The 15,992-nt window shown below is 39.6% G+C and overlaps 1 protein-coding gene across 2 annotated transcripts in view; it reads left to right on the top strand.

Annotated features, from left to right (window-relative positions):
• Positions 1-12,778, top strand: part of adam19a (ADAM metallopeptidase domain 19a) — a 128,185-nt gene extending 115,407 nt beyond the window's left edge. For both annotated transcript variants that reach the window (XM_061912414.1, XM_061912415.1), the window contains 7 exons: positions 3,496-3,573; positions 7,538-7,646; positions 9,765-9,906; positions 11,676-11,778; positions 11,857-12,084; positions 12,147-12,343; positions 12,417-12,778. In XM_061912414.1, coding sequence (XP_061768398.1) covers positions 3,496-3,573; positions 7,538-7,646; positions 9,765-9,906; positions 11,676-11,778; positions 11,857-12,084; positions 12,147-12,343; positions 12,417-12,462 — 903 coding nt within the window. In that variant the 3' untranslated portion in view covers positions 12,463-12,778. The remainder of the gene's footprint in view (positions 1-3,495; positions 3,574-7,537; positions 7,647-9,764; positions 9,907-11,675; positions 11,779-11,856; positions 12,085-12,146; positions 12,344-12,416) is intronic.
• Positions 12,779-15,992: the final 3,214 nt, after the last annotated feature.

Genomic DNA, 15,992 nt, shown 5'->3' with positions numbered 1-15,992 from the left:
AGAGACAAATGATGATCCAGAACCTTATATTTTTTAGCCTACATATTAGGAGAATCAGTTACAAGTTTTAGAAGCTAAATTATCTAATCCAGCAAGTAGCAGTATTGCTAAGTGCTAAACAAGCAATTGAAACTACAAACATAATAAAACTATCACTTACCGTACGATGACGGCTCTCACTGAGATGCCAACTGATGGAATGTTCATATTTTCTCGTTTAGATTGAGCAATAATTGTAAACCTCACGCAGGTAAAAAAAAAAAAAAAAAAAGGTGGTAACAAACCAGCGTCTTTTCATGTCTTACTTGCGAACACTGAGTCTAAGTTGAATGTCAAAGTTGACCACAACCTTCTACTACATTGGTGACAGGTATGATTCATAAACTAGAATTAACTTTTGACCAACCCAGAGGCGATATGGCACTTCACCAGCTCTGTATATCAATAGCTCCATAAGCCAGTTAGCTCTCTGTGATCACAGCGTCGCTAAAAGTAGTTCCTCTGCATTAGTGTTTATACAAACCCTGTTTCCATATGAGTTGGGAAATTGTGTTAGATGTAAATATAAACGGAATACAATGATTTGCAAATCCTTTTCAACCCATATTCAGTTGAATATGCTACAAAGACAACATATTTGATGTTCAAACTGATATATATTTATTTTTTTGCAAATAATCATTAATTTTAGAATTTGATGCCAGCAACACGTGACAAAGAAGTTGGGAAAGGTGGCAATAAATACTGATAAAGTTGAGGAATGCCCATCAAACACTTATTTGGAACATCCCACTGGTGTGCAGGCTAATTGGGAACAGGTGGATGCCATGATTGGGTATAAAAACAGCTTCCCAAAAAATGCTCAGTCTTTCACAAGAAAGGATGGGGCAAGGTACACCCCTTTGTCCACAACTGCGTGAGCAAATAGTCAAACAGTTTAAGAACAACATTTCTCAAAGTGCAATTGTAAGAAATTCAGGGATTTTAACATCTACAGTCCATGATATCATCAAAAGGTACAGAGAATCTGGAGAAATCACTCCACGTAAGCGGCATGGCCGAAAACCAACATTGAATGACCGTGACCTCCGATCCCTCAGACGGCACTGTATCAAAAACCAACATCAATCTCAGAAGGATATCACCACATGGGCTCAGGAACACTTCAGAAAACCACTGTCACTAAATAGAGTTTGTCGCTACATCTGTAAGTGCAAGTTAAAGCTCTTCTATGCAAAGCGAAAGCCATTTATCAACAACATCCGAAAACGCCACCGGCTTCTCTGGGCCCGAGATCATCTAAGATGGACTGATGCAAAGTTGAAAAGTGTTTTGTGGTCTTACGAGTCCACATTTCAAACTGTTTTTGGAAATATTTGACATCGTGTCATCCGGACCAAAGGGGAAGCGAACCATCCAGACTGTTATGAACACAAAGTTCAAAAGCCAGCATCTGTGATGGTATAGGAGTGCATTAGTGCCCAAAGCATGGGTAACTTACACATCTGTGGAAGCACCATTAATGCTGAAAGGTACATACAGGTTTTGGAACAACATTTGCTGCCATCTAAGCACCGTCTTTATCATGGACGCCCCTGCTTATTTCAGCAAGACAATGTCAAGCCACATTCAGCACGTGTTACAACAGCGTGGCTTCGTAAAAAAAAGAGTGAGGGTACTTTCCTGGCCCGCCTGCAGTCCAGACCTGTCTCCCTTCAAAAATGTGTGGCGCATTATGAAGCGTAAAATACGACAGCTGTTGAACGACTGAAGCTCTACATAAAACAAGAATGGGAAAGAATTACACTTTCAAAGCTTCAACAATTAGTTTCCTCAGTTCCCAAACCATTTATTGAGTGTTGTTAAAACAAAAGGTGATGTAACACGGTGGTGAACATGCCCTTTTCCAACTACTTTGGCATGTGTTGCAGCCATGAAATTCTAAGTTAATTATTATTTGCAAAAAAAAAATAAGGTTTATGACTTTGAACATCAAATATCTTGTCTTTGTAGTGCATTCAATTGAATATGGGTTGAAAAGGATTTGCTAATCATTGTATTCCGTTTATATTTACATCTAACACAATTTCCCAACTCATATGGAAACGGGGTTTGTAATAACCATATCACTGATGCTTGGTTAATAATCAGGTCATGCCATGTAAATAGAGTATTGTTGTCATTTCTTTTGAGACCATTATGTGTGCAATAGATGACTCCTATTTGCTGAATCGTTAGCCACCTCCTACTTGCCATACATTACAAATTAGAATGCATAACAACAAGAAAGATACATGTGTCCATGTCTGACATAGGGATTGTGAATGCTAGGCAAAAATAAAAATTTTAAAAATGTATAAAAAGTGTGGTTCCCTTTGTCGGCAGACTCCACAGATGTCCCAACCTGGGTAACTTCTGTTATGTTCCACAAACTCGCAGAATTTCTCTCATGTGGCGTTTTGGGGGTTTGTATGAAATTCAGCATTTGCAAAGTTTGTTTACAGCCCGAAGCATTAACGTGATTCAGTGTTCATTTTAGTCATATTTTATGTTGATTTAGTCTTCGTCAACTACATTTCACAACATTTTAGTAATTTATTTGTTTATAGCATTTCTGCACATTTGCCCCTGTACACCACTGTAAGTAATATCTGTACTACACACTGTGAATTGTGAATTATTTATCTATAGCACTTTTCTCTAGAGACTCAAGCGTTTTACATAGTGGGACATATCTACATCTATTAAGCTACATTCAAACCAGTGTGTGTGGCACTGGTTTAAAGCAGGTGGGTGAGGTGTCTTGCCCAAGGACACAATGGAAGTGATTAGGCTGGCGGAAGCGAGGATCGAACCTGGAACCCTCAAATTGCTGGCACGGCCGCTTTACCAACTGAGCCTTGCAGCCACAAAGCAAATAAATGGCAGTGGATTTGAACAGCAGGGGGCACATTGATTGGAGCATATTGCATGATTCTATTTAAAAAACTAACCTAAACATTAAAAAATTAGCAAATAAGACAGCAGCAACAGTAACAGCAGGATTCTGGTACTTTCTTTTTCACGTCACTCTTTAAAATGTGTATTTTTGTGTAAAAGTGCCAAAGTGTACTCTCTTAAAAACGAAGGGGGGTGAATTTCCCATGACTAACCTGAATTTAATTACTAGTAAGAACTTAATATCAACCGTCATATTTTTTCTGTACAAAGCACTGTGCGAGTTACATTCTTTATATATTCTGCTGACTCCTTTTTTCTTTTCAATCCTGTCACCTCACCTCACTGTGACCCCCACAGGGGATCCCATCCCACTATTTGAGAAACACTGTGTTAACATTTTCTTTCTTTGCAAGTAATAGAATACACAAGTGAGACGGTTGATCATGAAAGTGCTCAAACTGGAAGAACGCATAAAGTTTTAAATCTGTTTTCAGTGCCAGCTGAAGTGTGTCTCTGAGGCAAATATTCCACATCCACTTGCTTTTGTTCCCACAGGTATGTCGGGACCGCCGGTGTCAAAACGCATCGTTTAACGAGCTGGAGGTTTGCATCGCACGGTGCCACGGCAATGGAGTAAGGACACACACACTCACACTCACACACACACACACACACACACACACAGGAAAAAAAACACTGCCATGATCTGTGTCCTTGGGCTAAACTTGTGTGTTTTGCCATTGCACAAAGCAGCCGTAGAAGGCAGGAATGATAAGATGAAATAAAACAACAGCTGAAATACAGCAGCCTCCCCGGGGTAATGAGCTATTTATTGGAACCGTACAAGGTAGCCTGAGGCAGATAAGGAGACATCATGCAAGGTTTATGAGTCCATATACTTTTGCAATTTTTTTTTGTTTTTTTGTGAAGAAATGTTTAGAATTAAGTTCATGAATCCAGATGGATGTCATGACTTGGACTATGGTGTGGTTTGTTTTTCCTGTGGTAATGACATATTCTGTTATTAATTTGTTAAAAAAAAGGAACAAACGAAAGGCGCTCACAGAGGAGGTACAAAAACTTGGCTATGAAAACTAAAACTTGCACTAAGGCAAAACAATTACTGTGACTGAAAAAGAGCATGGGTCATCGGCATGGATAACATGGGTGTGTAGGAGGTGATGTCGCCAGGCTGACTGCCTGGCAACTACAGCCTTAAATAATGCTGTGGTGATTAACAGGTGCATGAGTCCAAATGAACCAGGTGCGTGACATGACAGGTAAAAACTAATTGGTAATCATGTTGACAAAAACAAACAAGAGTGCCCAATGAGTCCAAAACCAAACAGAACGTGACCACAAAAAATGACAATGGATCTCTATTACAATCCCCAAAGAGGGCACTTTAAGTTGATGATTACTTTTATGTGTAGAAATCTTTATTTATAATTGAATCACTTGTTTTTTTTCAACAAGTTTTTAGTTATATTTATATCTTTTTTTCCAAATAGTTCAAGAAAGAGCACTACAAATTAGCAATATTTTGCACTGTTATACAATTTAATAAATCAGAAACTGATGACATAGTGCTGTATTTTAGTTCTTTATCTCTTTTTTAGACCAAAAATAATTCGCTCTGATTAGGGGGTACTTGAATTAAAAAAATGTTCACAGGGGTTACATCACTGAAAAAAGGTTGAGAACCACTGCATTAGTGGATGGGGATGTAGGAGGTAGACTGTGGACAATTGTGTTGCGCGACAAGATGAAGTCCCAGCTGTAACTAAGGTTTACACAAGGGTCCCGATTGTTGCTATTATTATTATTATTATTATTATTATTATATTTATTGTTATTATTATCCTGCATCCACACACACTGTCCAATGTGTTGGCTTTTAGGATCATGGACACTTTGAAACATGTTCGACACACCAAGAGAAAGAACATCCTTTAAATACAGACTAGTGCATCCTGAAGACCGGGTACCCCACACCAACAAAGACAATCTTATCTATGCTAGCCAGTGTAATGTTGAATGCACTTATTCATATATTGGGGAAACAAAACAACCACTAAGCCAACGCATGCCACAGCATCGACGGGCAAATTCTTCAGGCCAAGACTCAGCTGTCTACCTGCACCTTTGGTAGAAATAGTACTCATTTGAGAACAACAATGTACAGATTCTGGACAGGGATGGGGATTGTACCAAAGAAGAGTGAGGGAAGTCATCTATGCCTGCACTTTTATGGTAATTTTGCCTATCGAATTACAATCATTATGAAAAACACGACGATGGATGTATTTGTTAATGCATTCTAACTTCTAAATAAACATACATAAAAGCCTGCTTACAGCAGAACAATACTCCATTTACATTTCATGACTTGAATATGATAGGCAACACTAAATTGGCCCTAGTGTGTGAACGGGAGTGTGAATGTTGTCTGTTGATCTGTGTTGGCCCTGCGATGAGTTGGCGACTTGTCCAGGGTGTACACCGCCTTCCGCCCGAATGCAGCTGAGATAGACTTTAGCAACCCCTGCCACCCTGACAGGGACAAGCGGTAGAAAATGGATGAATGACTGGACTTGAATATTAAAATTGCCATGTGTAATAATGTGGCCAGAAATGGTACCGCAATCCCGGTCTAAAGTCTGTTGTCCCCTACCACTCTCCATGACTGAGGTTGCCAGATACACAGCCGAATCCAAATCCTACTCCAAAGAACTTCAAACGGCAATCGACGAGTCCTACGCTGTAGGTTTCTCTTGTTCATGCAAGATGGTTTACTAAGTAATTATGCCACATTTTACTGATGTCGATTAACCAAATTTATTTGTAAAGTTACACAGCAATATTTTCGTCAGGAGTCGGAACAGATTGTTGGCATTACCCTGCTAGAATGTTGTCTGTCTATCTGTGTTGGCCATATGATGAGGTGGCGACTTGTCTAGGGTGTACCCCGCCTTCGGCCCGATTGTAGCTGAGATAGGCGCCAGCGCCCCCCGCCACCCCAAAAGGGAATAAGCGGTAGAAAATGGATGGATGGATGGATGCAGGGACTACCATCAAAATAATTATATATCGCATAGGCCTACTTTGATGGCAAGCCAAGGCCAACACTAAAATTACCGACATATTTTGGGGCGGCATGGCGTAGTGGGTAGAGCGGCTGTGACAGAAACCTGAGGGTTGCAGGTCCGCTTCCCACCTATTGACATCCAAATCGCTGCCGTTGTGTCCTTGGGCAGGACACTTCACCCTTGCCCCGAATGAATGATGAATGAATGATAGGTGGTGGTCGGAGGGGCCGTAGGCGCAAACTGGCAGCCACGCTTCCGTCAGTCTACCCCAGGGCAGCTGTGGCTATAAATGTAGCTTACTACCACCAGGTGTGAATGAATGATGGGTTCCCACTTCTCTGTGAGCGCTTTGAGTATCTAACAATAGAAAAGCGCGATATAAATCTAATCCATCATTATTATTATTATTACATTTTGTTCAGAATAACTCCATGTTGCATCCAACTGCATTCTCTTCCATGTATGCACATCACCATCTTTCAGTGCAAAGTGCAATTACTTTACGCATAAGTCATATAGCTTACTACCATGTCAATACACAAAGTAGAAAATTATAACATGTAATGCAGTATATTGTGTCAAGCAAATACCACCCCATATGTGTTTGATGCACATGCAGTACCAGAAACCACAATTAGCCGTGCTAATGTTGGAACACATTTCCTCAGCGTATCAACATATAGACAACAAAATAGGTACTGACAGTACCCATATCCACATAGGTTTTATTTGTCGAAAATTTAATTGACCGGGCTTGTATGCTAATAAGCGTTACACTAGTGTGATGGTGCTTTGCTCCTAAGCATTCGTTGCACAAACATAATAGCTGTGTTAGACAAGCTCATGGACTGTATTGGACAATATAGTTTCCGTACAAAATGTCCATTTCCATTTATTACAAGTAATAAGAAAATGTAAATGCCTGACTTACCTACCAAAAAATAAATTAGCAAGTTTGGCGTCAGATGTAAAAATCTACATCTGCCTTCAATCATCTCCATCTTTCAAAGGCACCCGATACAAAATCCATCCTTCGTTGTGTCTTTCATAATGATTGTGAATGATAGGCAAAATTCCCTCAAAAATTGCAGTTTCTTTTTCATGATTACCGCCTTTTCAAATTTAAAGTGTTATCTTTTTCACAAATTTCAGTGGCATTCCCAAATGTTGGGAAAATTCCATATTCCATGATTTTTGACATTACCAAAAAAATGCATCAGGGCAAAATGTGCCTCCTTGGTTAAATTAACATTCACAGCTTACTCACTTGTGTCTCCTTTTAACAACGTGAGGTGGGTGTGTCCCCGGCCTGAGTGGGAGACTACGACTAAGAAAAAAACGTGGGTAACTCTAAGCACATGAAAAAATAACATAAATTGGGGCTGTCACAGATCACTATTCATTTGATGACGCCGTGATTACAAAAAGTCCATCCCAACTCAAATGTGTCAAAATCACAAAAAAATGGTCCTTCCTTTTTTATCTGATTGTTTGTGTGCGTACTGTAGGTGTGTAACAGCAATGGCAACTGCCACTGTAATCGAGGTTGGGCACCGCCCTTCTGCGAGAAGCCAGGCCTTGGAGGCAGCGTGGACAGCGGACCCGTGCAGTACGACAGTGAGTACACACACACACTTTTAGGAAGTCATAATAAAGACATATGTATATATAAATATGTGTGTGTGTATGTATATATATGTATATATATGTATATATATATATATATATATATATATATATATGTGTGTGTGTATGTATGTATGTATATATACACATATATGTATATATACATATATATATACACACATATATGTATATATACGTATATATGTATATATATATGTATATATATATATATACGTATATATGTATATATATATATATGTATATATATATGTATACATATATATTTACTAAACAGTGTAACAATTGATCGATATATCTATATTTATATTACTAAATTTCCTATGTGTATATACATATATATATATATATATATATATATATATATATATATATATATATATATATATATATATATATATATATATATATTTGTGTGTGTGTGTGTGTATACAGTACAGGCCAAAAGTTTGAACACACCTTCTCATTTAAATGCATTTTCTTTATTTTCATAACTATTTACCTTGTAGATTGTCACTGAAGGCATCAAAACAATGACACCTGTGAAGGTAAAACCATTTCAGGTGACTACCTCTTGAAGCTCATGGAGAGAATGCCAAGAGTGTGCCAAAACAGTAATCAGAGCAAAGGGTGGCTATTTTGAAGAAACTAAAATATAAAACATGTTTTCAGTTATTTCACCTTTTTTTGTTGAGTACATAACTCCACATGTGTTCATTCATAGTTTTGATGCCTTCAGTGACACTCTACAATAGTCATGAAAATAAAGAAAATGCATTGAATGAGAAAGTGTGTCCAAACTTTTGGCCTGTATTGTATATCTAAGGCAAAATACATCACTAAAGTCTCAAAATGTCCACGGCTCATTTGGAGCAAATTTGAAAGAAGGCAAGATGGTTTTATAAATATCTCCGCCGTATATCCGTGCATGTTTTTATTTCATATTTTTGGAACTTATGGGGATCCCAAATACTCAAAAACAGGTGCCAACAGGTAAGAAACATTGTTTTTCATAATAGGACCTCTTTTCAAAATGTTGCTACTCAGATGTTCATGTGCATGTTACACTTGCCATACTGTTGTTTTGCATGATCTCATCAGCGCTATTATTGCAATTTGCTTCGTCGTGCAGTAACACCATTAGTTTTCTTGCTGCTGTGTTGCGCAACATATTTGACAAACCCATAAATGACAGCGTGATCAAAGAGCCCAATGTTTTCCTTTCCTATTTATCGTGCCCACACAATCAGCAGATGATGGCATATACAGTGGGGCAAGAAAGTTTTTAGTCAGCCACCGATTGTGCAAGTTCTCCCACTTAGAATGTTGACAGAGGTCTGTAATTTTCATCATAGGTACACTTCAACTGTGAGAGACAAAATGTGAAAAAAAAATCCAGTAATTCACATTGTAGGAATTTTAAATAATTTATTTGTAAATTATGGTGGAAAATAAGTGTTTGGTCAACCATTCAAAGCTCTCATTGATGGAAGGTTTTGGCTCAAAATCTCACGATACATGGCCCCATTCATTCTTTCCTTAACACGGATCAATCGTCCTGTACCCCTTAGCAGAAAAACAGCCCCAAAGCATGATGTTTCCACCCCCATGTTTCACAGTAGGTGTGGTGTTCTTGGGATGCAACTCAGTATTCTTCTTCCTCCAAACACGACGAGTTGAGTTTATACCAAAAAGTTGTATTTTGGTTTCATCTGACCACATGACATTCTCCCAATCCTCTGCTGTATCATCCACGTATCCATTTTGGTATAAACTCAACTCATCGTGAATGGGGCCATGTATCGTGAGATTTTGAGCCAAAACCTTCCATCAGTGAGAGCTTTGAATGGTTGACCAAATACTTATTTTCCACCATAATTTACAAATAAATTATTTAAAATTTCTACAATGTGAATTCCTGGATTTTTTTTCACATTCTGTCTCTCACAGTTGAAGTGTACCTATGATGAAAATTACAGACCTCTGACATCATTTTAAGTGGGAGAACTTGCACAATCGGTGGCGGACTAAATACTATTTTGCCCCACTGTAGTTACATACGGACCTAACGTTGCACGTGTGTGTTTGCAGGTCAAGTGGGCTTGGTGGTTGGCCTTTTGTTTGCCTTCCTGGTGGTCCTCCCCGCTGTTCTTCTGCTCTTCTACTGCTACCACATCAAGACGTCCTACTTCCACAAGTGGCTCACACAGCGAGAGAAGAATAAGAGCAACAAGTACGACAGCCATGCATGTGATGTCATTGTTGTTTGGCTCTGCGGCACGTAAGAGACGTCATGTCACGCGTCTTGTGCTGCCTGGGACTACGACAGATCAATACATTTTTGACGACCGCACCGGCTTGCCCCCGTCACACACAAACAAAATCCAAGTTCTTATTACCTCGAGAGCTTCTTTTACGAGTGCATCCCTCTACTTGAAGCTGCGTGACGTAGCGCCGTAAGGCAACCTCGGCTCCTCGCGTGCTGATTTACACCACAGAGAAGCTTCTGGAGACCATCCAGTCTTTTAACGAGCCCGGCTTTGCAAATGAAGATTACAGGAAATACAGTATATCCTGATAGTAGCAGATAGAAGCAAACACGACGACTGGCTTCTAATATGCCACCACATCCATCCATCCATTTTCTAACGCTTGTCCCTTTCAGTGTCGTGGAGAGTGCTGGAGCCTATCTCAGCCTCATTCGGGCAGAAGGCAGGGTACATCCTGGACAAGTCAGGACCAACACAGATAGACAGACAACATTCACACTCACACTTACAGTGGGGCAAAAAAGTATTTAGTCAGCCACCGATTGTGCAAGTTCTCCCACTTAAAATGATGACAGAGGTCTGTCATTTTCATCATAGGTACACTTCAACTGTGAGAGACAGAATGTGGAAAAAATCCAGGAATTCACATTGTAGGAATTTTAAAGAATGTATTTGTAAATTATGGTGGAAAATAAGTATTTGGTCAACCATTCAAAGCTCTCACTGATGGAAGGAGGTTTTGGCTCAAAATCTCACGATACATGGCCCCATTCATTCTTTCATTAACACGGATCAATCGTCCTGTCCCCTTAGCAGAAAAACAGCCCCAAAGCATGATGTTTCCACCCCCATGCTTCACTGTAGGTATGGTGTTCTTGGGATGCAACTCAGTATTCTTCTTCCTCCAAACACGACGAGTTGAGTTTATACCAAAATGGATACATGGATGATACAGCAGAGGATTTGGAGAATATCATGTGGTCAGATGAAACCAAAATAGAACTTTTTGGTATAAACTCAACTCGTCGTGTTTGGAGGAAGAAGAATACTGAGTTGCATCCCAAGAACACCACACCTACTGTGAAGCATGGGGGTGGAAACATCATGCTTTGGGGCTGTTTTTCTGCTAAGGGGACAGGACGATTGATCCGTGTTAAGAAAAGAATGAATGGGGCCATGTATCATGAGATTTTGAGTTAAAACCTCCATCCATCAGTGAGAGCTTTGAATGGTTGACCAAATACTTATTTTCCACCATAATTTACAAATAAATTCTTTAAAATTCCTACAAAGTGAATTCCTGGATTTTTTTTCACATTCTGTCTCTCACAGTTGAAGTGTACCTATGATGAAAATGACAGACCTCTGTCATCATTTTAAGTGGGAGAACTTGCACAATCGGTGGCTGACTAAAAACTTTTTTGCCCCACTGTACATACTAGGGACAATGTTTAGTGGTGCCAATCACACTGATCCAAATAGTCTTGAAAGCACAAGGCTGGCAATCAGGGCTGCCCAAAGTTGGACCAATTGGTGGCATGTAACTTGTTGTTTATTGGCCCTCATGGTATTCTAAAAATGGTTTTCAGCACATTATGACGGCGGATCACTGATAATCAAAAAAGTTTTTAGATAAAATAAAGTTTTTTCCACTTACCATGTTAATCAGAATAGCATCCAAAAGTTTTTTGATTTCAGTTCAATTCAATTAATGAATATTTTGTTTTGACAGGACGAATACGTCTGCGGAGAACGGGAAGAAGAACGGCCATCTAAATCCCGCCTTTCACTTAAAGGTTGTGGGACCAATCAACAAAGCCGGCGTCCATAAGGGGGTGCGTCGCATTTTTGAACTGCCATCATGACTCATCTTGTCAAAATGATTTCATTTGTTTGATTTATCGCTCCTGCAGCTTCCCGCCACCAGCAAAGAGGTCCTTCCTCTCCGACCGGCACCGCTTCCCACCGGCACCCAGCCGGTCAACGTTGTGCGACCCCTGCGACCGGTTCCAAAAGGGTCCCGCCCGCCTCTTCCGGCAGGCAAGCCGCCAGGAGTCACCCGGAAATCCCCACCACCACCACCACAGCGTCTTAGCCCTCCCAAGAAGCCACTCCCCCTTAACCCGACAAGATCCCCACTGGTGAGGCTGTCTTTTGCCTTTCTTTTTTTATACAAAATAATCAATACAATTGTTTTTTTTAGCTGCAGCCCAGACCGTCCCCCTTCCCACCTCAGAGGCCCCTGCCCCTCAGTCCTGCCAGGGGAGCCTCACCTACAGCAAGTCCAGTCCGAGTGATGACCTCAAAACCTCCTCCAAGGCTGCTGGTCGTGATGCCCCCAGCAGGAGGACTCAGACCTGTGGGAAAAGTCTCCGCCGTCCCACCTCTCAGAGCTCTTAGGTGGGCGCCCTTGGATTGTTTGTGACGGGAGTCCTGATGCTAGTATGAATTTTTGTTTTATTATCTCCTCCAGACCGGTCCCAGGTGTCAAACCAAACACGGCCTCACCGCCAACATGAAGATGACCTTCTCCCTGGCCCCTGCTCAGCCCTTCTCCACAAAGCCTATTTGCACTAAAGCAACATTGTCCTTTTGTTGGACCGCAGAGAAGCAGCAAGAGGAAGATGATGTCAGAAGAAACAAAAGCGGGCAAAAAAAAGAGGAGAGCGCTCTAAATTTAGCCACATTGACGCAGTTTTGCACGGAGGCCTTGCAGACTGAGACGTTTTGCCAAATCTGTTGTTCTTTTACAGTCATTTTTAAATGTGTAACTCTTGTCTTGTTTACAATTGTTTTTAGGATTTTGTGTCTGGTCCAAAGAGTCTCTCCATGCCGGGGTGGGTGTGTCCACAATTGCTTGAAAATGTCTCAAGATTTCGTTAATTTACCGCAAATCCACTGGATCGTCATAATTATTGTACGAAGTAGGCAATCAAGAGTGTAATATATGACACGACTGTTGTTAGCGACTGAACGGCGCACACCACCTTGCTGACTTTCATTTGAATGTCTTTTGTATGTCTTTTGTGTTGTCTTGAAACGTCACATAAAATATTTTTTACAAAACTGTCATTCGTGTCATTTTTAAAACCTTGCTGGAAAGAAAACTACATTTTTTTGTGCCGGAACAAAGATTTACGGAGCTGCGTCATGGTGATCCAAAGGTTCTTGAGGTTTCATATCATTAATCCATCCATCCATCCATTTATCACCGCTTGTGCCTTTCATATCAGCTGTTGGTAACGGATCCCACTCTGTTGGAAATGAGACGCCCGTTTCTCTCTGCGAAGCCTTATGCTTTTGCAAAGTACACTTGGAGTGGTTGTGTCAAGATGAATGCTCTAATGAAGCGATGGATTCATGGATATCTTTTCCTAGGCAATTACCAGAGTACCCAAACAAATTTGGTGCGAGACACTGGCTGTGATCACAATGACTGTAACAAGGAAGGTGTACACTGCACTACTTATGTATGCCAGGACAGTGGTTCTCAACCTTTTTTCAGTGATGTACCCCCTCTGAACATTTTTTTTAATTCAATCAATCAATCAATCAATGTTTACTTATATAGCCCTAAATCACTAGTGTCTCAAAGGGCTGCACAAACCACTACGACATCCTCGGTAGGCCCACATAAGGGCAAGGAAAAATTCACACCCAGTGGGACGTCGGTGACGATGATGACTATGAGAACCTTGGAGAGGAGGAAAGCAATGGATGTCGAGCGGGTCTAACATGATACTGTGAAAGTTCAATCCCTAATGGATCCAACACAGTCGCAAGAGTCCAGTCCAAAGCGGATCCAACACAGCAGCGAGAGTCCCGTTCACAGCGGAGCCAGCAGGAAACCATCCCAAGCGGAGGCGGATCAGCAGCGCAGAGATGTCCCCAGCCGATACACAGGCGAGCAGTACATGGCCACCGGATCGGACCGGACCCCCTCCACAAGGGAGAGTGGGACATAGGAGAAAAAGGAAAGAAACGGCAGATCAACTGGTCTAAAAAGGGAGTCTATTTAAAGGCTAGAGTATACAAATGAGTTTTAAGGTGAGACTTAAGAAGAAAGAGATGAAGAAGTAAAATACAGCACTATGTCATCAGTTTCTGATTTATTAAATTGTATAACAGTGCAAAATATTGCTCATTTGTAGTGGTCTTTCTTGAACTATTTGGAAAAAAATAAAAACTTGTTGAAAAATGAACAAGTGATTCAATTATAAATAAAGATTTCTACACAAAGAAGTAATCATCAACTTAAAGTGCCCTCTGGGATTGTAATAATTATCTTTAACGTCAATATTTATGGAACATGTCCACAAAAAATCTAGCTGTCAACAGTGAAGTTTGCATTGTTGTATTTTTTTTCACAGTTTATGAACTTACATTCATATTTTGTTAAAGTATTAATAAATAAATATATTTATAAAGGATTTTTAAATTGTTGCTAATTTTTAGAATATTTTTTAAAAATCTCACGTACCCCTTGGCATACCTTCAAGTACCCCCAGGTGTACGCGTACCCCCATTTGAGAACCACTGTGCTAGGAGAGTGCACTCGAATCAACTTGTCCTTGGGGGCCTAAAGGTCGGTGTATGTTTTGGTATATCAATTTTATTTTCATAAATAGAAATGGAAAAAAAAAAAAAAATTTAAAAACAAAGCGTTTTTAGTTATGGAAAGAAAAATTGAAGATCCCCAGTAAACAAAAACATGGGAAACAGACCAAAATTGATGGTTTTTCATGGTCTGACACCGCAAGTCTTAATTTTCAAAGTAAAAGCGGGGAACTACAGCACCTGTGTGTCTGTCTAAAATGTCTTTGGAGCCCTACACATAAAATAATTTAGACATTGCACAACGGGGTCTGACGTCTGCATACGCATATATCTATATGCACATATAATACGACAGTGAAGGCAAAAGGATTTGTATAGTTTCAGCAATACGGTACTGTAGGGCAGTGGTTCTCAACCTTTTTTCAGTGATGTACCCCCTGTGAACATATTTTTGATTCAAGTACCCCCTAATCAGAGCAAAGCATTTTTGGTTGAAAAAAACAGATAAAGAAGTAAAATACAGCACTATGTCATCAGTTTCTGATTTATTAAATTGTATACCAGAGCAAAATATTGCTCATTTGTAGTGGTCTTTCTTGAACTATTTGGAAAAAAGATATAAAAGTAAAAACTTGTTGAAAAAAAAAGTGATTCAATTATAAATAAAGATTTCTACACATAGAAGTAATCATCAACTTAAAGTGCCCTCTTTGGGGATTGTAATAGAGATCCATCTGGATTCATGAACTTCATTTATAAACATTTCTTCACAAAAAAATAAATCTTTAACATCAATATTTATGGAACATGTCCACAAAAAAATCTAGCTGTCAACATTGAATATTGCATTGTTGCATTTCTTTTCACAGTTTATGAACTTACATTCATATTTTGTTGAAGTATTATTCAACAAATATATTCATAAAGGATTTTTTAATTGTTGCTATTTTTAGAATATTTTTTAAAAATCTCACGTGCCCCTTGGCATACCTTCAAGTACCCCCATTTGAGAACCACTCTGGGAATTTGCTTTGTTATGTTTATGTCCTGTTGCGGTGCAAATATTCTCCAGAAATGTGTTTGTTATTGTTGTTTAGTGTGGTTTCACGATGTGGCACCAGTTTATATCAGTGTTGGCATTGTTTATACGGCCACTCTTAGTGTGACATGGATGCCTGTTGAATAAGTATGGCTTGTATTCACTTTCATTCTTTTCATCAAATTTAAAATGCGTGATTTATAACCGCAAGTTTTGTTTCCACTGTCGTAGTACGAAACAAGCAATTTTAGGTTATTTCTTAAATTATAAATTATAGATGGTTCTGTAGAAATCTGAAAGTAATGTGTGGTATGAAGCGGTAGATAGAAAATAGATTAGAAAGGGCAGATTAAAAAAAAAAACACATATATAGTATTTATTTTTTTAACTTGGGACTTCCCGCAGGCCGTAGTCTGGGGACCCGCACACTAGAACATGACTTTATTTTTCTAA

The sequence above is a fragment of the Nerophis ophidion genome, linkage group LG10, assembly GCF_033978795.1.
Source record: "Nerophis ophidion isolate RoL-2023_Sa linkage group LG10, RoL_Noph_v1.0, whole genome shotgun sequence".
Classification (NCBI taxonomy): Eukaryota; Metazoa; Chordata; class Actinopteri; order Syngnathiformes; family Syngnathidae; genus Nerophis; species Nerophis ophidion.
Note: the sequence above shows the minus strand (reverse complement) of the source record. Positions and strands in the feature narration are given on the sequence as shown.